Source organism: Gopherus flavomarginatus, chromosome 9, assembly GCF_025201925.1.
Source record: "Gopherus flavomarginatus isolate rGopFla2 chromosome 9, rGopFla2.mat.asm, whole genome shotgun sequence".
Taxonomy (NCBI): domain Eukaryota; kingdom Metazoa; phylum Chordata; order Testudines; family Testudinidae; genus Gopherus; species Gopherus flavomarginatus.
The window spans coordinates 86,871,711-86,894,406 of record NC_066625.1 but is presented as its reverse complement, the minus strand read 5'-3'; the positions used below and the strand labels follow the sequence as shown (position 1 = coordinate 86,894,406).

General features: G+C 42.3%; 1 protein-coding gene across 11 annotated transcripts in view; it reads left to right on the top strand.

Moving 5' to 3' along the window:
- MEGF11 (multiple EGF like domains 11) overlaps window positions 1-22,696 on the top strand; it is a 385,567-nt gene that overhangs the window by 207,431 nt on the left and 155,440 nt on the right. For 9 of the 11 annotated variants that reach the window (XM_050967531.1, XM_050967529.1, XM_050967526.1 and 6 more), the window contains exon 7: window positions 1,324-1,398. The exons of the other annotated variants lie outside the window; for them this stretch is intronic. In XM_050967531.1, coding sequence (XP_050823488.1) covers window positions 1,324-1,398 — 75 coding nt within the window. The remainder of the gene's footprint in view (window positions 1-1,323; window positions 1,399-22,696) is intronic. 11 annotated transcript variants of the gene reach the window in all.

Genomic DNA, 22,696 nt, shown 5'->3' with positions numbered 1-22,696 from the left:
GCTAGAGCACTTGATTGGGACTCAGGAGACCTGGGTTCTATTTCTGGTTTTGCCACTAGCTTGCTGGGTAATTCACTTCAACTATGTGCCTCTGTTTCCTCATCTGTCAAATGGGGATAATGATACTGACCTCTTTGGTAAAGCACTTTGATATCTATTGATGAACAGTTAGGTATTATTATAACCACAATATAAATATTGAATTATTGTAACAGTAGCACACCACTTAGGTGCCATTTAAGTGCTCGATGTTGGACTTCAGTAGAAGTTAAGTGCTATCTTGGTTTTGTGCTGGCTCCGCACTGGAGTGAATTGCATCTCAGATACATCCTTAAATTCATCACCCCTGTGGTTTTTAGAAGCTCTACAGCACAGAGGACTGGATTTTTCCAAAACAAAACAAAAAACCTCTAGCCTCTGTGGTGATTTTTAAGCCTGCAAGTTAATTAAATGCTCCATTTTGTTTTTCTGTTTACAGTCTCTTTCCACATGATTGATATGATATACAGTCTCATTAATATTCATGTTGCATCATGTTGACACTAAAGACTGGTATGGATTGTAAACAAAGACCACCTTGATGAAATTCCATGCTGGCCTTTACATCTAGTCATACAGCTCAGTCAGGTTGTATAGTATAAAATTAGTGCAGAATCTGACCCTTTTCATGGTCCACACTTACATGGACCATGAAACATATTACTAGGGCTCTTTAAAAAAAATTCCATCACAACTGTTTTTCAGTGGGAAAGTGAATTTTCAGTTACATGAAAAAATTTGTGGAAAGTTTCTTCTTGCTTCAGAAATTTTTGGCATTTTATCAAAAATCAAAAACTTTTAGATCAAAAACCAAAAAAAAATCTTTTTTTTTTTTTTTTTTGGACATAAGGTTGAAATTTTCCATGGAAATTTTTGATGATTTTTTTCCCCCATCATTTTAAATTGAAATTTCCACTGGGAATTTTTTTTTTCAAACGATCTTTCTGTATAACCACAATGCAGACATGGAACACAAAGAAACTCCTCCTTGGGCTGATTTCACCAAAGCCCTTAGACAGCCTGTATTTGCATGAAAAGGCTGCTTAGCTGTTATTATCCTGCTTTACTCTCGCAGGACCTGAAATGAAGCCTGTTTAAAGCCAATAGCAGTTTTCCCATTGACATCAGTGGGCTTTGGGTCTGGCCCAAGTATCCCCAGTGTATGTGAAAAATGAAGGTGATAGAGTTCAGTGACAGATGCACCTTTCCCTTCTTTTACCATCTTTTGCTCTCCCATGTCCACTCTTCCCCCCTGCTCCCCTTTCTTTTCCCATTAACTGTCAGGAATGGCCACCTCTGGAGGTCTGGTTGAGCACAGCATCACACTGGCAGAGCCTAGCGGAAACCGCAGCTACAACAGTGAGTGGTTTCAAAATATCAAGTGTTTAATTTTGGGGGTGGTCGGGTGTGTGTTGGGGAATTAGGGTGTTTTCGTCCAAATTTTTCTCTGTGCATGGTTTTTCTCCTACATGTGCCCTGACTGACCACGTTCCTCTGGAGCCCAATCCTGACAGATGCTGAGCACCTGCAATTGTGCTCCAAGCCCATGGGAGTTGTCTACATTCAGCTGGTGCTCAGCGCCTTTCAGGATTTGGTCCTTTGTTGTTTTTAACTAAGTTGACTCTTTTACACTCCTGTGTTTTAGGCAACTGATGGATGTGATTTATGGTCTGTATTTTTTCCCTTCATATCTTGAGCTGCGATCCTGTCAGACATCACAAGCTGAGCAAGCTCAGGCAGAGTTGTTTGAGGAGCCTCCAAAGAGCCAGCTAGATGCTGCATGAAATGGGGTTAATGATTTAGTGCCTGGCGTTCTTTCCCAGCGTGGTGTTGCTGAGAGATAAAATTGATGTCCCCATCCCTTGAGGTCATTAAAGATCCCATGACACTTTTCATTAGACTAGAGCTGTTAACTGCATATCCTGGCCAAATTTCAACTTGGGGTAATTATGTGGGACAAACCTTGAGGTCCTCGCTCAGTTTTTACTGATTCTTTACTCAGAAACCTAGTGAAACCGGCTCTCATTTAGTTTCCAATGCACAGAGCAGTTTTTGCCTGCTGCTGTATTCTTTTCTGCAGTGTTTCTCGCCACCTAACAGTTGCTGTGTCTTACCCCAGGTTAAAAAGATCTTTGTGTTGTCTGTGTCTTAGTTTATCTAATGCTTTGGAAGCCTTTTTCATGAAAGGCACTGTATGAGTGGAAGATATTGTTACAAAGATTGCATTATTATTTTCAAGGACTGACTAACAATCCCAAAACTAGGGATAGATTCACAGGCTCGCTCCAGTTGCTTTGCGCTGCTGTGCCAAAACAAATCCGGCCAGCTAAGCAGGGTTCACAGCTGCTTTGCATCACCAAGGCAATGTAGAGAAGCTGATGTGTACTGGTGAATCTGGTGGTTACTGTTTTTTACTCTGTTCCCCCTTATGTGTGGTTGGCTCGCAGACACCGGTACTGAGGCTCAGTGGTAATGGAACAATCATGTATGTAACTAACACTCCGAGGACCAAATCTGCTGCACTGCTGGTATAAGTGGAATGACAACAGCAGAACTGCACCCACTTACACCAGTAATTAATCTGATCTTGTTTCGCTGTGAAAGTGGTCTTATGAAAGCGTGGGACTTTCTTTTGACTAAACTTTGTTAAAATGGTATTTACAACGGACCTGTATTTTCTAATATTGTAACCTTGGTTTATTTTTTTTTCATGCATGTATGTGTATTCTCACTGCATGGGCATTTAAGTGCCAGTGGAAAATAGATTTACAAAATCAATTAAGAAACATTTTTTAAAATGGGAAGTTGTAAAAATGAAGTTGGCAATAATAACCAGACCAAGGATTTGGTATTTACTGTGCTTGCAGAAAATAGTGATTCCCTCATTAGCTATGCATGAGTGAAAAGATATTCCCTTATCTCCTGGAAATAAAGTCCAATACTCTTTCATTGCTAGGACAAATATATATATATGTATGTATAAAGACTTCTTGCATTGCCAAGTAACACTGACTGATTAAAGTCAGACACTTGTTTTTTGCTCTGATCTGGGATCAACGCCAGCAATATTACACAGCAAAAAAAGGCAGGCCATGGCCTGATTCTGCTCTCAGTTATGCTTGGCTAATCGAGAGCAGAATCTCCCTCGATGACACTGTTGCTAGTGTAATGAAACTATCTTTGGAATACTGACATTTCCCTTATGAAATCTGGACACGTTCAGAAACAAAGTTGTGATGTAGTTGGAATTTACATAATAAAAAGTTAGGTGAGATATTTATAGGCTGTGGACTAGTTTTTGCCCTCGGTGCGGTCAGACATGGGTTATACGTGCACAGGGGTCGCATAACAGCCAGAAACCCCAGGATTAATTCTGGATCTCACACAAGCTAGACAAATTCAGACGGGAAATAAGGCATACATTTTTAACAATGAGTGTAACTAACCACTGGAAAAATTTACCAAGGGTTCTGGTGGATTCTCCATCAAGGGCAATCTATAAATCAAGACTGGATTTTTTTCTATAAGATTTCCTCTAGGAATTATTTTGGGGAAGTTCTGTGGCCTGTATTATAGAGGAGGTCAGGCTAGATGATCACAGTGGTCCCGGAATCTATGAATCGACGCACGCAATCAAAGAGATATGTCTGGCAGTGTCCCCATGAAATCAATCCCAAAGTAGAAGACCCTTGCTTACATAGTGGGGCTCTCTATCACCATCTAATGGCTGTACCATGTACACATTTGTCTGTAGAGCCTGTGAGCGGAGTCTCTTAGCTGATGTAGAGGTTCACCCATATAAATCCAGAGGTCCAGGGTTCAGTGCCTACCAGAGTCAAAGCATTACATTTGCAAGAGCATGCCTATCCAGAGTCTGGAAATCAGGTCTCTGATTTCAGTGTCAATGACTATTCCAGCCTCTAGGGCAATAGATTCTCACTGTAATGCTCAGTCTGTCTCTTTCTATACCAATGGCTTTGTTTATGTGATATATCTACATGCACTGTGTATGTATGTGTATTATTTTAAAGACTTGTCTCGTTCGTGGTATTGTATGTAAAATATACGTAGGACGTTGCCCAGGATATTTTTATACAACTCTGGAAAAAGAAGGTATTCGCAACTGTAGTCTTCACATTTCAGCATGCAGTTTTGTCATAACCTAGTCCCAGATTTGGACCTTAGCGTCCAAAATATGGGGGTTAGCATGAAAACCTCCAAGCTTAGTTACCAGCTTGGACCTGGTAAAGCTGCCACCACCCAAAAAATTAGTGTTTTGGGGCACTCTGGTCCCCCCAAAAACCTTCCCTGGGGACCCCAAGACCCAAATCCCTTGAGTCTCACAACAAAGGGAAATAAACCTTTTCCCTTCCCCCCTCCAGGTGTTCCCGGAGAGATACACAGAAGCAAGCTCCATGAATCTAAACAGAGGGATTCCACCCTCTCTATTTCCAGTCCTGGAAACAGAAGTACTTCCCTCTTCACCCAGAGGGTATGCAAAGTCAGGCTAGTAAATCTAACACACACAGATTTCCCCCTGACTTCTTCCTCCCACCAATTCCCTGGTGAGCACAGACTCAATTCCCTGGAGTTCCCCACTAAAGAAAAACTCCAACAGGTCTTAAAAAGAAAGCTTTATATAAAAAGAAAGAAAAATACATAAAAATGGTCTCTCTGTATTAAGGTGACAAATACAGGGTCAATTGCTTAAAAGAAATATGAATAAACAGCCTTGTAAAAAAGAATACAATTCCAAACATTCCAGCAACTATACCATGTAAATACAAAAGAAAAAAAACATATAAATCACTGTCTTATCTTTTTTGTACTTACAACTGGGAAACAGAAGATTAGAAAAGCAGGAAACAGAAATCCTCTCATAGCCGAGAGAGAGACAGGCACAAGACCAAGAACAAACGACTCACACACAAACTTCCCTCCACCCAGATTTGAAAAAGTCTTGTTTCCTGATTGGTCCTCTGGTCAGGTGTTTCAGGTTACTTCTTTCCAGGTGAAAGAGACATTAACCCTTAGCTATCTGTTTATGACACGCCCCCCAAATTGCAGACAGTGGGGAAGCTCACTGGCAGCGATTTCCTCCTAGAACTTTAAAATAAACAGATTAGTACAACACATGCACCTTTACATATACCACTAAGTATATAACTAACAGACTTCTACATTTTAAGAACACTTTTTAACTACTGGATTCTGGGAAACTCTCCTGGGAGAGTGCATCCGCTACTTTGTTAGAAGCTGCTGAGATGTGCTGAATTTCAAAATCAAAATCTTGGAGAGCTAAACTCCAATGAAGAAGTTTCTTGTTGTTCCCCTTGGCAGTATGAAGCCACTTTAGTGCAGCATGGTCAGTTTGTAGCTGGAACCACCGTCCCCAAACATATGGGCGTAGCTTTTCCAGGGCGTACACAATGGCATAGCATTCCTTTTGACTGACTGACCAGTGACTTTCCCTCTCAGACAATTTATTGCTGAGAAACACGACAGGAGTCTTCAAATTTCAGCATGCAGTTTGTTTCTGCTAACAGATGGGCTGAATTTTGGCCCACAGTGTTTGTATGTGAAGTCTGCCATAATATTCTAAACTAAATAAAACCAGAAACAAATTATACAGGAAAAAATACATGAACAGTTTAAGAGCATGATTGTGTTCCACATTCTATTGCTTTTCAGTTGCCATTTCAAGAATAGTAAACATTAAAAATGAATTTAAATAATTTACATCTTAAATTACACATCTTCCTTTGTGAAACGAGCCTAGAATGAAAATGAGCTGGGATTCTAAGGCCATGCATAATGGAACACATCAGTGAGACCTACATTCTTAATTAGCTGTCCATCCAAAAGGCGAAAAAGCCATCCATGGCATTCCCAGCTTCTGTTCTGCAAAGCCATAGGCATTGGTGCTATTGTGCAGGTCAAAATCAATCCCTGCCTGTCGTAAGGCCTCACGTGAGCAATTCACTATTAATGTCTGATTTGTGCTTGAGACTTTGTAGGACGACTCAAATACTCCTCCTCCCAACCCCCACATACTTACCTGATGCATCAGCCCAGCACCTAGGTCTCTTCTCTGGGTGCTCCCATAGCTGCAGTCTGTCTCCTCTGCCTTTCTCTTCTACCTGGGCATGTCTCTCATAAGAACCAAAGAACGGCCATACTAGGTCAGACCAAACGTCCATCTAGCCCAGTATCCTGTCTTCTGACAATGGCCAATGTCAGGTGCCCCAGAGGGAATGAACCGAACAGGGAATCATCAAGTGATCCACCCCATCACCCATTCCCAGCTTCTGGCAAACAGAGGCTAGGGACACCTGCTTGCCCATCCTGGCTAATAGCCATTGATGGACCTATCCGTCATGATTTTATCTAGTTCTCTTTTGAACCCTGTTATAGTCTTGGCCTTCACAACATTCTCTGGCAAAGAGTTCCACAGGTTGTCTGTGCATTGTGTGAAGAAATACTTCCTTTTGTTTGTTTTAAACCTGCTGCCTATTCATTTCATTTGGTGACACCTAGTTCTTGTGACATGAGGAAGAGTAAATAACACTTCCTTATTTACTTTCTTCACACCTGTCATGATTTTATAGACCTCAATCATATGCCCCCTTAGTCATCTCTTTTCCAAGCTGAAAAGTCCCTGTCTCAGTCATTTACAAAGGCTTTTTCTTGCATGTGTTTTTCACGGTCCTGGGCATGTGCAGTTTTCCTCCAGAAATGATCATTTAGGGGCTTGATGTGGGATTCAGTTGATAAAGGACAGGAAAATAATTAAGTCCAGTCAACATGATTATATGGAAAATAGGTCTTGTCAAACAATCCTGATTTCATTGTGTGAGGAGATTACATGTTTAGGTAATAAAGGTAACCACGTAGATGTAATATACTTACTTTTGCAAGGCATTTGACTTAGTACGACACACCATTCTAAATAAAAAAAATTAGGAACTGTGCAATATGTATAAAGCCAGTTCTTAATATATTTAACAGATGCTAATTCAAAAACTGGGCAATCATCATTGCACGGAAGTGTTTCTAGTGGGGTTCTGTGGGGATTGATATTAGATCTAATGCTATTCAACATTTTCATCAATGACCTGGAAATAAATATAAAATCACTGCTGATAAAATGTGCAGATGATATAAAGATTGGTAAGGAATGATAAGGAATGATGACAAGGCAGTCATGGAGGGTGAGCTGGATCACTTGATAAGCTGAGCCCATTTAAATGAAATGTGTTTTAATACATCTACAAGAAATACAGGCCATGCCTGCAGAGTGAGGAGGCTGTATCCTGGAAAACACGACTCTGAAAAGGATCTGGAATCATAGTGGACAGTGTGAGCTGCCAGTGTGGTGCTGTGGCAAAAAGGATGAATGCAATCTTTGGCTCTATAAACAGGGGAGTAGTGGGTAGCAGCAGGAAGGTAGTTTTATCTCTGTGTATGGTGCTGGTGTGAGTGATGCTGGACTATTGCATCCAGCTCTGATGTCCACGTTTTCAAACAGATGTTGAAAATTTAGTGAGGGTGCAGAAAAGAGTTGCAAAAATGATTTGAGAGCTAGAGAAAATGCCTTACACTGAGAAACTTAGAGAGCTCAATCCTTTTAGTTTATCAAAAAGAAGATTGAGAGGGGATTTGATTACAATGTATAGGTACCTTTACGGGGAGTGAATACCTGAAACTTATGGGCTCTTTAATCTATGAGAGGAATGCGTAACAAGAACCAAAGGCTGGAAGCTGAAGCCAGAAAAATTCAAATTAGAAATCAGGCACATATTTTTAACAGTGAGGGTGCTTTCCTTTGGTAGTTTGTTCCACAGGTTAGTGGTGGATTCTCCTTCTCCTGAAGTCTTCAAATTGAGGCCTGGTCTACACTACGCGTTTATACTGATTTTAGTGGCGTTAAACCAATTTAACGCTGCACCCGTCCACACAGCGAGGCCCTTTATATCGATATAAAGGGATCTTTAAACCGGTTTCTGTACTTCTCCCTGATGAGAGGAGTAGTGCTGAAATTGGTATTACCCTATCGGATTAGGGTTAGTGTGGCTGCAAATCGACGGTATTGGTCTCCATTGTGACCGCTCTGGACAGCAATCTGAACTCGGATGCAGTGGCCAGGTAGATAGGAAAAGCCCCGCGAACTTTTGAATTTCATTTCCTGTTTGCCCGGCGTGGAGCTCTGATCAGCACGGGTGGCGATGAAGTCCCAAATCCAGAAAGAGCTCCAGCGTGGACCATACAGGAGATACTGGATCTGATCGCTGTATGGGGAGGCAAATCTGTTCTATCAGAGCTCCGTTCCAGAAGACGAAATGCCAAAGCATTTGAAAAAATCTCCAGACAGAGGCCACAGCAGGGACTCAGCATAGTGCTGCGTGACAAGCGTAACGGAAAGCCAAAGAATCAAATGGACGCTCATGGAGGGAGGGAGGGGGTACTGAGGACTCCAGCTATCCCACAGTCCCCGCAGTCTCCGAAAAGTATTTGCATTATTGGCCGAGCTCCAAATGCCTGTAGGGTCAAACACATTGTCCGGAGTGGTTCAGGGTATAGCTCGTCAATTTATCCCCCCGCCCTCCTGTGAAAGAAAAGGGAAAAAAATCGTTTCTTGACTTTTTTTATATGTCACCCTATGTCTACTGCATGCTGCTGGTAGACACAGTGCTGGGGCAATGAACAGCAGCACCCTCTCCCCTCCCGTCCTCGGTGGCAGATGGTATAATATGACTGCTATCCATCGCCATCATCAGCCCGTGAGTGCTCCTGGCTGGCCTCAGGAGAGGTTGGCTGGGGGTGCCTGGGTAAAAATAGGAATGACTCCCGGTCATTCCCAGTAGATGGTACAGAACGGCTGGTAACTGTCTTCATCATAGCAACTGGGGGCTGAGCTCCATCAGCCCACTCCTTTCATATCTAAAGAAAAGATTCTGTACTGCCTGGACTATCATAGCAGCGGGATGCTATGCTCCTCTCCCCTGCACCATTTAATGTCCTGCCTGGACTATCATAGTAGCTGGAGGCTGCCTCCCCCTCATTTTATCTCACTAACAAGTCAGTGTTTCTTATTCCTGCATTCTTTATTACTTCATCACACAAATGGGGGGGACACTGCAATGGTAGCCCAAGAGGGTGGGGGGAGCAGGGAAGCAACGGGTGAGGTTGTTGCAGGGGCACCCCCTAGAATGGCATGCAGCTCATCATGTCTGCGGGATCTGACACAGAATGGCTGTGCTCTCTGGTACACTGGTTCTCTAGTACACTTGCCCCATATTCTAGGCAGGACTGACTCTATTTTTAGATAAACCATAAAGGAGGGAATGACCCGGGGGGTCATTCCCATTTTTATCTTTGCGCCCCCGGCCGACCTCAGCCAGGGGCACCCATGACAGCAGCAGATGGTACAGAACGACTGATAACCATCATCTCATTGCCAATTTACAATGGCGCAGCAGACGGTACAGAACGACTGATAACCGTCTCTGCTATCTTGCAAAGGCAAATGAATGCTGCTGTGTAGCGCTGCAGTACCGCCTCTGTCAGCGGCATCCAGTGCACATATGGTGACAGTTAAAAAACGCTGAACAGGCTCCATGGTTGCTGTGCTATGGCGTCTGCCAGGGCAATCCAGGGAAAAAGAGCGCGAAATGATTGTCTGCCGTTGCTTTCACGGAGGAAGGAATGAGTGACGACATTTACCCAGAATCACCTGCGACAGTATTTTTGCACCATCATGCATTGGGATCTCAACCCAGAATTCCAATGGGCGGGGGAGACTGCGGGAACTATAGGATAGCTACGGGATAGCTACCCACAGTGCAACACTCCAGAAAACGACACTAGCCTCGGACCATGGACACACGCCACCGAATTAATGTGCTTAGTGTGGCCGCGTGCACTCGACTTTATACAATCTGTTTTACAAAACCAGTTTATGTAAAATTGGAATAATCCTGTAGTGTAGATGTACCCCGAGACTGGATGTCTTCCTGGAAGATATGCTGAAACCAAACACAAGCTGTTAGGCTGAGTACAGAAGTAACTGGCTGAAATGTAATGGCCTGTGTCATACAAGAGACCGGACTAGATGATCTGACTGTCACTTCTGACCTTAAACTCAATGAATCTATAATTTGCTGGCTGCGGACACTGGTAATGGGAGACAGAGCATTTCACCACCAGGACAGCAGTTCTTTTATGGCCCAGGTCAGCAGAGATATAGACACAACATGTATCTGATAGGACTCAGTACTGCTCTTAGGGCTTGATCCAAAGCCTATTAAAATCAATGAAAAGACTCCTATTGATTTCAGTGGGCTTTGATCAGGCTCTTAACGCAGCTACCCTATAGCCTCATTGAAGTGTAGGGCTGGAAGAGATGTTGAGAGGTCATGTAATCAGGCCCCTGGCACTGAGGCAGGACCAAGTACACCTATACTATCCCTGGCAGGTGTTTGCCTAGCCTGTTCTTAAAAACGATGGGGATTCCACAACCTCACTTGGAAGCCGGTTTCAGAATTTAACTATCCTTATAGTTAGAATGTTTTCCCTAATATTTTTAAGTAGATCAGAATAGAAAGCCTGCTAAACAGTCAGTGGGGAGGGAGGCAGTACCCCATCAGGTTGGACATCAAATTCTTGGCTCTTTTCATCATATCATTGCCAAAGAGGCTAGTGGGGATTTCTCCTTCTAGCCTTTGGAGTCCACTTTGGCCCAGTGGCCATCCCTCTTCTCTGTGGCCGACTGACATGAATCTGTCATGTGGAAAGACACCAGTTCTGAGGATGCTAAACATCTTTGGGTCATGCAACAAATCACAAATCTTCCCAGGCTTACTATCCTCCCATTCCACTTCCAATTATTGTGGGCAGCTACATACTGTTCCAACCAACACTGCACAACTGCAGCTGGAGGCATTGGAGAAGTACCTTTCCTTGGAACCCCAAGACTGGGTAGCTAGGACAGTGCTACAGAGGTTGCCTTTGCTCTTAGCCTGTAACATTCTGAGATTTATCAGCAGTTCAAAATGGGCCGCGCTCAGCCGAACAAAATCCATCCATCAATCTACATTTGGAACGGGGCCACAGACTACACCCGAGGTGACTGTTCAATTGTACTAATGATCAGCCTCACTTATGAATTCCCTTCCTTCACTGGATTCTTTTTCTCTTACGATAATTTAATTGATTGAGCACACTGGCTTCTACTTGTGAAGCTCTCCATAGCGTAACTCTAGCTTTTCAGAATCATTGCTTAACATCCATATAATTAGAGTTTGTTGCTAAATCTGTATCCGGGTGATTACCAGAATACAAGAGAAACATATCTGGAATTGATCAAATCAGGGATTATTGAGAAAAAATGTCCTTGATCCATATTTAACAATTTGTTGATATATTATGCTTTTGGAGTGAGATTTTTTTCCAATTCAGATGACTAAATGAAGTAGAATTACTGAGGTTAATGTAGAATTAGGAAGATGAATAGTTGGGATTTTTAAAAAAATGTATAGGATGATATGAATGGTTCTTTAATGTTGTATTTATAATGGAGAGGAACTCAGAAGCAACATAGTTATGTTCCATTCTGGAGCCTGCAATGCAATGTGTTCCTCTTATCAGTAAGACCATTCCTTCTTACTATTCCATTCTGCAAGTGATTCATAATTTAAAAAAAACCCTGAAACCAGATGAGCTGGTTTGAAGTTTTCTTCCAATGTCCAGTGGTTGATCCAGGTTCACTGAGAGGTTTATCAGCTAGCACAGACCTTTGTGCATTGCTTTAGTCCCACTTGTACGCTGGTATGCCCAGGCCTAGTTTGTAAAGGGTCCAGACTGGCTTGGGAGCAAGTCTGGAACGGTGTATGGTTTCAGGTGGAAATGAAAGAAATCTCTTCACACTTTGACATGCAACCAGGTGAAATATGGGAGATTTGGCAAGATTTCCCTTTCCCTTTTGTTTTGAGTCCAAACCACACAGCCAAACTCAAGAGGTGCTAACCCCCACCAATCACCACTGAGAAAATGTCTGAATGACTTCTGTAAACCTGAACCCAGGATACTCTCCCCACAGTCCAATTGACGACAATGAGGACTTTGCAATTCATTTCAACAACAGCAGTATTGTGCCTTATGAGAATATACATAGTAGGTCAATGATTTTCTTGTAATTTGATCTCATTGGATTGCTCAAATCAGCGGTACACATGATTTATGTCTTTTTTTGACTGTATAGGAGACATCAAGGTAAAATTTGATTTTGCTAAATTTATGATATGATCAATCACCCTAATAAAGAGTATTGGTTCCACAGTCTGACCTTGTAGGGTATCTGCTATGAAACTTAGTATTACTGTGGAAAGATTGTTTACAATATAACTCTTAGCTAGGGCATGACAGTCTGTTGACTGAAATACCATTAATGCACAAATGACATTATAACCCGAGAGTGTCTTGATTGCTCTGGGTCTTTTATTTGATGCAGTTTTCTGTTACAGGCAACTTTTGGACACCTTTTTTTGAGACAGATGTATATAGCCAGGACATTTCTTATGTGGAAAATGATACATCACTAGATGCTATGGCTGGACTATTTTCTGAATTCTCTTCCATGTTTAAGAGACTTGGCTATGATGGGCCCATTGCCTTTGGCTGCTCTTTATCCTTCAGATCTCATACTTTGTAATGGTGTCTTGGCTGTTTAGTTTTCTGGAAAGTCCAATGTGGACGAGACAGAGAGAGCAAGCACAATTTTACATTCTAGTGGGGCATCATTCTGCAGCTGGGGAAGAAGTGAAGAATGGCTTTAGTAGCCAGCCTCCATTCCATGTAAATGAGCAGAACTGCTATACTTCCCCCTTAGGTATAACCATTATTACGAATTTATATTGCATTTCGTTCTCGTAATAATGAGTAGAAAATGTTTTTGCACTCGTAACCTTTGCTGTTAGAAAGAAATAAAGAAGAAGCAGTAGTGACTACAAAGTCATCTTATGTTTTTGTGGCCCAATACGTATTGCCACCATTTATACTTTAGGAGACGACTTCATGCTATATCATGCCTATGCTCCCTTACAGCAAAAGTAACCGGTTAATGCTTTTTTTCTTCCTTGTGTATTTGCAAAGTAGATTGATTTATTGCTTAAATAAAAGCATACAACATTCCATGTATATTCTGCTTTTTTTCAATTAAATATATATTTAATTTTAAATATAGGAATTGCCCCAAAAGTAGCTCTAATGTGTTGCAATCGTAAGTACATTTCAGTATCTTATTAAAATTTAAACAGCCATTATGTACATGAAAGAATTTTTTGTTGTGGTTTGCGAGGTGGTATAACAATAATTACCAGAGTGCATCAATCATTTTTCATTGCCTAGTTTATATCAGTGGGATAAGTAGCTCCAATTAAAATCCCATTTTACATAAATAGATATGGTTTGTAACAAATCACACTCTGTTTCTCCCTTCTCAAATACCCTGCCATAGGAAATCTTCCTCATTATTCAAAATGTATGCTGTGCACTGCTTATCTTTTTATGCTTAAGAAGACATAATTCTGCAGGCAGGCATGCCTCACTACAGGTTTGGCAGGAAATAAATAGCTGTTACTGTAATTATCTATCAGTTTACTGTTCCAAGTATTTTTAGCCAAAAACTGATTTAATACAAATCACATGTTTATTACTGACACATCATGGATGGAGTAAGCAGAAATAAAGGATGTTTAGTATGCATTAACCACGGTAAGAATAATTGTATTTTCTTTAATATTAGTGATTTGAGCTCTGTCATACAAGTGTTATGCTGAGGCTGCTTGGACTGTAATGTAGAGAATTGTGAAAAGTGGAAGATGGGGCAATTGGGCAAGTTTCCTATCGCTAGAGTGAAACTAGCCCTGCAGTGTTATGCGAAGAGTGTACAGATTGAGCCTTTTCCATTTGCCCCTGTGCACAGTAACTTTTCACAGTCCCAGCCCTTCGCCCCTGAACACCAGGCTAGTGATGACCACAGTGCCGGTTCCCTTGTGTGGGGAAGGCCATGGACATGGTCAGCTGCCACTCCTCATTGGCTTTTAGAGCTGGGGGAAGAGGGAGGAACACTTGTTAAAGGCTATAGCAGGGATGTTCTGGCCCATGTTTCCCTTTGCTCCGGGGTGCAGTGTGTCTCTGCACCTCCCCAGTGCATGCAGGCAGTGGTTTACATGGCATGCTCTCCTTCTCGCTGGGGTGGGCCCAGAGTTCTGATCTGATTGCAGACATGCATACCCCTGATGGAAGTGCTCCAAGCATTGCTGTCACAGGGGAGCTATATTGGTTGTACCAATGGTGTGTGTGGGGGGGATGCTAGACCCTGGTTTAGAAAAGCACTTACGCATATGCTTAAATCCCACTTACTTCAATGCAACTTAAATGTGTGCTTAACTTTAAGCATGTGCTTAAGTGCTCTCCTGAACAGGGACTCTTTGGTGAATCAGGGCCTTAATTCAGACTAGGTTGCAGAGGTCACTGTCAGGAAGCTTTTCCTGATCTCTCTCAAACTTTTCCTTTTCTTCAGTGGACGGTGTCTTCAGAAGACAAAAGTGAGGGGGGATTTGATAGCAGCCTTCAACTACCTGAAGGGGGGTTCCAACGAGGATGAGCTCGGCTGTTCTCAGTGGTGGCAGATGACAGAACAAGGAGCAATGGTCTCAAGTTGCAATGGGAGAGGTCTAGGTTGGCTATTAGAAAAAACTATTTCACTAGGACTGGAATGTGTTACCTAGGGAGGTGGTGGAAACTCCATCCTTAGGGGTTTTTAAAGCCCAGCTTGACAAAACCTTGGCTGGGATGATTGGGGTTGGTCCTGCTTTGAGCAGGGGGTTGGACTAGATGACCTCCTGAGGTTTCTTCAAACTCTAGTATTCTATGATTCTATGAATGTCTTCGAGCTTTGCTTTCCCCAGCTTGTCACTATTATGAAAATGCCCTAGGTTGTATCAGAACCATAAAGCACCAGATTCAATTCCTGAAGTGCTGAAGCAGTAGCTAGTGCCTGTGTTTTTATATGTAAGGTGAAGAACACCGACTCATAACTTAGGGACCATCAGGCTGGTGTGACAGACCCAGGCAAGTGGGGTACAGGAGTCTGCTGGAGGGCAAATATACTGGTCACTGGATGAGTAGTTTTCTGTTCCCTGAGTGACCAGAGCAGGGGCTGCACTAGAGTAATCAGGAACCTGCTAGAACCAATTAAGGCAGACAGGCTGATTAGAACACCTGCAGCCAATCAAGGCAGGCTAATCAGGGCACCTGGGTTTAAAAAGGAGCTCACTCAAATCAGGGAGCGGGGAACCAGAGGAGAGGAAGTGCGTGTGAGGAGCTGGGACCAAGAGGCACAAGGAGCTGAGACTGTGTGCTGCTGGAGGACTAAGGAGTACAAGCATTATCAGACACCAGGAGGAAGGTCCTGGGGTGAGGATAAAGAAGGTGTTTGGAGGAGGCCTTGGGGAAGTAGCCCAGGGAGTTGTAGCTGTGACAGGAGACACTATAGGCAGTTGAAATCCACAGGGCCCTGGGCTGGAACCCGGAGTAGAGGGCAGGCCCGGGTTCCCCCCAAACCTCCCAACTCCTGATCAGACACAGGATGAGTTGACCTAGACTGTGGGGAAGATCACTGAGGTGAGCAAATCTGCCAATAAGCGCAGGACCCACCAAGGTAGAGGAGGAACTTTGTCACACTGGTTAGCTGACAGAGTCAGTCCCACTCGTGGGTCTCTTTTTTTACTTTCTCAACAAGAAATCAATTCTGTCAGGAACATTGGGATCATTCTACACTTCCAATCAATAAGCTCTGATTAAACCAGTGGTGTCTGTTGGGTAAATTTGCTGCATCATAATTAGAATTATTAATTAAAAATAGGAAATCAATTGACACAAATTAAGCAAAAAATAAATTGGTTTATTTCTTTGACCTTGTCTCCAGAGTCCCTGATAACTGTGACAACATGGATGTGACTGAACTCATTTGTCAGTTTTTAAAAGTAAGAATCGTGTTTTAAAAACTGTCTGCCTGGTGAAATGTAGCGGGTGTCTCTGAACTCGTCACCGCAGACATGATGGGTTGCCTGTGTGAGAAATGTTCATTTGTTTATTACATTTAATCATTCCCTGGGTGTCGGAGGTTGAGAGGCAAATGTCATCTGAGCATCAGTGAGGAAAAGGAAATAGCTAGAGACTATTGGTGGGGGCAGGCTGTAGCTTACCCCTTCTATCATTGTTCTACATTTTCTTGGTTAACAAGGGTAAACAGATTGATTTGTTGCATAGTAGATCTAGTGGGCTACCCTCTGTTGCTAACTTAATATTATGTGATGGTGACCTACATTATTCTCCGAGGCCAAATTATGTGGGCCACTAATGGGGAAACCTTGCTAAACTTTTTTGCAAGGGCAGTAGGAATAAAAGTCCCTCCTTCACCTCCAGCTGTCTTTACCTCTCCCCTCTCTTGTTTTTTTTCTCTCTCTGCAGTTGTTTATCTGTTTTTTCCCTTCCTCTCTTCCAGCCTTGTACCTCTTTCCTATTTCTTCGGGGGTGGGATTCAGATTTGTTGACTTCCTTTCATTCTTTTCTCTTTGCCTTGTTGTTTGTTTTTCATTCTTCTAATTTTTTCTCTCTCTCCTATATTTTCTTTCTCCTTCTTATCCTCTTTCCAGCAGGCTCAATAGAGTAGTGCCACACTAAGTTCAGGAATACTTTGGGCATGGCAACGGGCAAGAATTGAGCCAATACACAGCCAGTATGTTCTTGGGCACTCGCTATCTGCTGTTAATACCAGGTGATTTGCAATAACCTGCATTCAAAGGGTATTCTAGCTGTTGGGAAGCATGGTAGGGTGCTTATATATGACACGAGGCCAAGGAACTTTGTTGTTGATGCACCACATTAATTCTTTGGGGGAAAATGTGTTCTTAAGTATTTTGAGGCTAAGTTTCTAATTCCTGAATTATGATTGAATAAATTTTGATATATTCAAATGGTAATGGGATTTGACAGTGGGTCAGGAATGGATAAGTGCTAATCTTCATGTTTCGTTATGATCCTCTGTATAAAATATGGGAATAAGGAATCTCATGCGTTTATCTCTTAATAAGTACATGCATGTGGTGATTTTCAGTGGGTTCTAAACCAGTTAGATACCTCTATCCAATGACTTCCTGTTAGAGTTAGCACGTGACTCCCATCCTAAAGTGTTCATCTGTTTGTGCCAAGTTTTGTTGCCATAGGTGAAGTTAGAAACTGGTTCAAAATGAGTTGTCAGTTATGATGATGTAAATCTAGAGTAACTCCCTTCAGGACTATGGAGACATTCTGAATTTACACCAATGTTACTGAGAGCAGAATTTGGCTACTTTGCCATAGTTATGCTTAGTAAAATATTAGTTTTAAGTAATATGCTCTTTTCCGAAACTGATGGTTAGAAGCCTCTTCCTGAAGATTATCCTAGCTAGTGAATATTAACCTTGTGATGGGGCAAGGCCAGATGGCTACAGTAAAGTACTGAGGAACAGGTATGTTAACCCCAGGCTAAACAAATCCCTAGTACCGTGGTAACCAAATGGCAGTTGCTCCAGGTTAATCAAGGCACCTGGGGCCAATTAAAAACTTTCTAGAAGGCAGTGGAGATAGCTACTTTGATTGGAACACCTGCAGCCAATCAAGGCAGGCTAATCAGGGGACCTGGATTTAAAAAGGAGCTCACTCCAGTCAGGCAATGGGGAGCCAGAGGAGAAGGAGCGTGTGTGAGGTGCTGGGAGCAAGAGGCACAAGGAGCGAAGACTGAGAGGGTGTGCTACTGGAGGATTGAGGAATTATCAGACAATCAAGCATTATCAGACAGCAGGAGGAAGGTCCTGTGGTGAGGATAAAGAAGGTGTTTGGAGATGGCCGTGGGGAAGTAGCCCAGGGAGTTGTAGCTGTCATGCAGCTGTTACAGGAGGCATTATAGACAGCTGCAATCCACAGGGCCCTGGGCTGGAACCCGGAGTAGAGGGTGGGCCCTGGGCTGGAACCCAGAGTAGAAGGCGGGCCCGGGTTCCCCCCAAACCTCACAATTCCTGATCAGACGCAGGAGGAGTTGACCCAGACTGTGGGTTCCACCAGAGGGGAAGTTCACTGAGGTGAGCAAATCCACCAATAAGAGCAGGACCCACCAAGGTAGAGGAGGAACTTTGTCACACCTTTAACTCAGATAACCCCAAGGCACGAATTGCAAGATAGTTTATATGCAAGCAGTTAAGGGTCTGATCCTGCAGTCTTTATTCGGACACAACTTCCATTTGATTTAAAAATCAATGTGAGTTTTGTCTGAAGGAGGACAGTGGGATCAAGGCCTAAGGCTGTAAGTAGAGACTAAGCTTGAAACTCAAAGCTGAACTCACCATGACCTTTGTGGGGAGTGGCTTTTAGATTTAAACTCCTGCATCTGAACTTGTTCCAACGGTTTTTGGTTCAGGGTCAGATCCAGATCCAGAAGGAGTCTATTCCTGGATCCAGTTTAGAGAGACAGGGAATCTCCCAAGATTCCACCATTTGGGGCTAAAATATTGTAAGATTTCGGCACTGTCCAACCTCAAACCATTACACCAAACCCTAGCCTCATGTGGTACCATGTCTGGGTACGTATCTGGATCTAAACACTACCTCTTTGATGCATCTTGATCTGTAAGTAGACTTTTTCTGCCACACAAAGATTTGGCCATATATGGGCCCTCACTGGTTCACAGAACAATGTTAGATACAGCAAGTATATGCAATGAACTTTCTATCACAACCACCAGATGCTTAAAACACATTTCTGCAATCCCTCCCAAACACTGGGAAGTTTTGTTGAAGAGGAACGCAGGAGGGATTTGGCACCTTGAGTGAAGAACTTGTCCTGAAAAGGAGAGCTAGACTCAGGAGAGACCTGGAGGCAGAGAGACTGGGTAGGTGATGGCAGAGCATAACATGATGTGTATTTACTAATCCTTAACGGTATTATTAGTTTCTTAATTATTTCAGTCTGGTCTGATTACTTAATTGCTATAGAACTCTTGGTCACCTGCAGCATAAAATTAGCATATGTAGAAAATGTGCTTAATGAAATCTGAGACAGTTACCTTGGAAATAATCCTTAAGCAAGATCAGTGGAGTGAGTTTGTGTGCACAGAAGCAAACCTTGTCTCTTCTTATCTTTGGGATAAGTTGAGTAATTTTATTTTTTGTTTTTTATAGACATTGAATTATGAGTGGCAAAGTTTCTGGGCCATTTACATAAGATGAATGGCCATGAGCCTTTACTGAAAACTTGTACCACAGTAAGATTTAAGAATCAAGTTTACAACTATTCCACTGAGAGAAGCTTTGCTACTTGGTTTATTAAGATATGATGGTACTTCCTAATGTCACAGTGCACTTTTCAAGTGCTACTAAATGAGCTTCCATTAGTCCACTGGGAACTGTACTAGACATTATTCTTACAAACTCTGGCATTTTTATTTTTATGTTTTTAATGTCCTTATTTTTCCAGGGAATGGCTCTTCTTATTTTAGCATGTAGTAAGTAGCTGACGACCTGAATTGTTCTTCTCGGTAAAAAAAATTATTCTTACAGTCTTCACACTGTAGGAAATCCAAAGCCTGCAAAAATCTAATCAGCTCATTGGGCCAAGCTTAAAATATTTAGGAATTCAAGCCCCATAATTGTTTATGATCAACTTAAAGTTAATTTGGCTTAATAACTTTTTTACAGAATAAAATAAGTGTTTTGTGGGGAGATGCTGACAGGAAAACTTTACTATTTTTTAAATTATAATTAATGGACTTGTTTATTGGGTATATTTATATTACACTCAGGCTTAAAGTAATACTTTAAGTTGCTACTTATTACTAATATAGAATTCTAGTTGTACCATTTAAGAGGGAACAAGGAGAAGATGATTAAGAAATACCAAAGAATGTTCATGCTGACTCAGAGCAGTGGTCCATCTTGCCCAGTACCCTGTCTTCTGGCAGTGGCCAGTGCCAGCTCTTCTGAGAGAATGAACAGAACAAGGCAATGATCAAGTGATCCATCCCCTGTCGTCCAGTCCCAGCTTCTGGCAGTCAGAGGTGTAGGAACACCACCCAGAGCATGAGGTTGCATTCCTGACCATTTTGGCTAGTAGCCATTGATGGACCTATCCGCCATGAACTTATCTAATTCTTCTGTTGAATCCAGTTATACTTTTAGCTTTCACAGCATCCCCTGGCAACGAGTGCCACAGATTGACTGTGTGTTGTGTGAAGAAGTACTTTCTTATATTTGTCTTAACCTGCTGATTTTTAATTTCATTGGGTGACCCCTGGTTCTTGTGTTATGTGAAGGGGTAAATAACACTTCCCTATTCACTTTCTCCACACCATTCATGATTGTATAGACCTCTGCCTATCCTCCATAGTCATCTCTTTTCTAACCTGAACAGTCCAGGTTTTAGAAATCTCTCTTCATATGGAAGCTGTTCCAGATCCCTAATCTGGAGCCTTTTTTAAAAATCAGTGTTACATTACCTACTCTCCAGTTATCTGGTACAACTGCTGACTTAATTGATAGGTTACATACCATAGTTAGTAATTCTACTACACCTCTACCTCAATATAACGCAACCCGATATAACACGAATTCGGCTGTAATGCGGTAAAGCAGCGCTCCGCAGGGAAGGGGCTGCACACTCCAGTGGATCAAAGCAAGTTCGATATAACGCAGTTTCACCTACAACGCGGTAAGATTTTTTGGCTCCTGAGGACAGCGTTATATCGAGGTAGAGGTGTATTTCACATTTGAATTCCTTCAGAACTCTTGTGTGAAAACCATCTGGCCCTGGTAACTTATTACTGTTTAATTTACCAATTTATTCCAAAACCTCCTCTATTGACAACTCATATTTTTCATGTAAAAAGAATGGGTCAGGTGTGGGAATCTCCCTCACGTCCTCTGCAGTAAAGACCGATACAAACAATTCATTTAGCTTTTCCACAACAGCCTTGTCTTCCTTGAGTGCTCCTTTAGCACCTCGATCGTCCAGTGGCCCCACTGATTGTTTCAGCTTCTGACGTACTTAAAAAAAATGCTGTTAGTTTTTGTGTCTTTTGCTAGTTGCTCTTCAGATTCTTTTTTGGCCTGCCTAATTATACTTTTACATTTGACTTGCCAGAGTTTATGCTCCTTTCTATTTTCCTCGCTAGTATTTGACTTCATATTTTTAAAGGATGCCTTTTTATCACTAACTGCTTCTTGTACTCTGTTGCTTAGCCATGGTGGCATTTTTTTGGTCCTCTTTCTGTGTTTTTTGTTTTTTAAATTTTGGGGTATACATATAGTTCGAGCCTCTATTATGATGTTTTTTAAGTTTCCATGCAGCTTGAGGGCATTTCACTCACGTGACTGTTCCTTTTAATTTCTGTTTAACTAGCCTCCTCATTTTTGTGTAGTTCCCCTTTTTGAAGTTAAATGCTACTGTGGTGGGTTTCTTTGGTATTTTGCCCCTATAAGGATGTTAAATGTAATTATATTATGGTTGCTATTACTGAGTGGTTCAGCTATACTCACCTCTTGAAGCACATCCTGTATGCCACTTAGGGCTGAATCAAGAATTGTCTCTGCCTTTGTGAGTTCCACAACTAGCTGCTCCAAGAAGAATTAATGGGCCCTAGAAATTTTATCTCTGCATCATGTCCTGCGGTGACATGTACCCAGTCAATATGGGCAGGGGCGGCTCTAGGCATTTTGCTACCCCAAGCACTGCAGGCAGGCTGCCTTCGGCGGCTTGTCTGCGGAGGGTCCGCTGGTTCTGCGGCTTCGACGGACCTCCCTCAGGCACAGGGAGGTCCGCCGAAGCCGCGGGACCAGCGGACCCTCCACAGGCATGCCGCTGAAGGCAGCCTGCCTGCTGCCCTCGTGGTGACAGGCAGAGTGCCCCCCGTGGCTTGCCTCCTCAAGCTCGCGCTTGGCGTGCTGGTGCCTGGAGCCGCCCCTGAATATGAGGACAGTTGAAATTCCCCGCTATTATTGAATTTTCTGGTTTTGGAGCCTCTATAATCTCCCTGAGCATTTTACAGTCACCCTTACCATCCTGATCAGGAGGTCAGTGGTATACTCCTATTGCTATAATCTTCTTATTCAAGCCTGGAATTTCTATCCTTGGAGATTCTCTGGTACAGTTTGATTCATTAAAGATTTTTACTATATTTGACTCTATACTTCCTTTCACATACAGTGCCACATGCTCACCAGCATGACTTACTCTGTCATTCCTATATATTTTGTACCCTGGTATTACCATGTCCCATTGATTATCATCATTCCATCAAGTTTCTGTGATACCTATTATATCAATATCCTTATTTAATACGAGGGACTCAAGTTCACCCATCTTAGTATTTAGATGTCTAACATTCATATACAAGCACTTAAAAATTTTGTCAATATTTAATTGCCTATCGTCATATGATGTAATTGAATAGGACTTCTTTCGTTTGATTATGATGCATTTATGTGGTACTCTTCACCCATGGTATCTAAGGTATTTTGTAATAATAGTAATCACATGTTATCCAAGTATATTTCCAGGAACAGT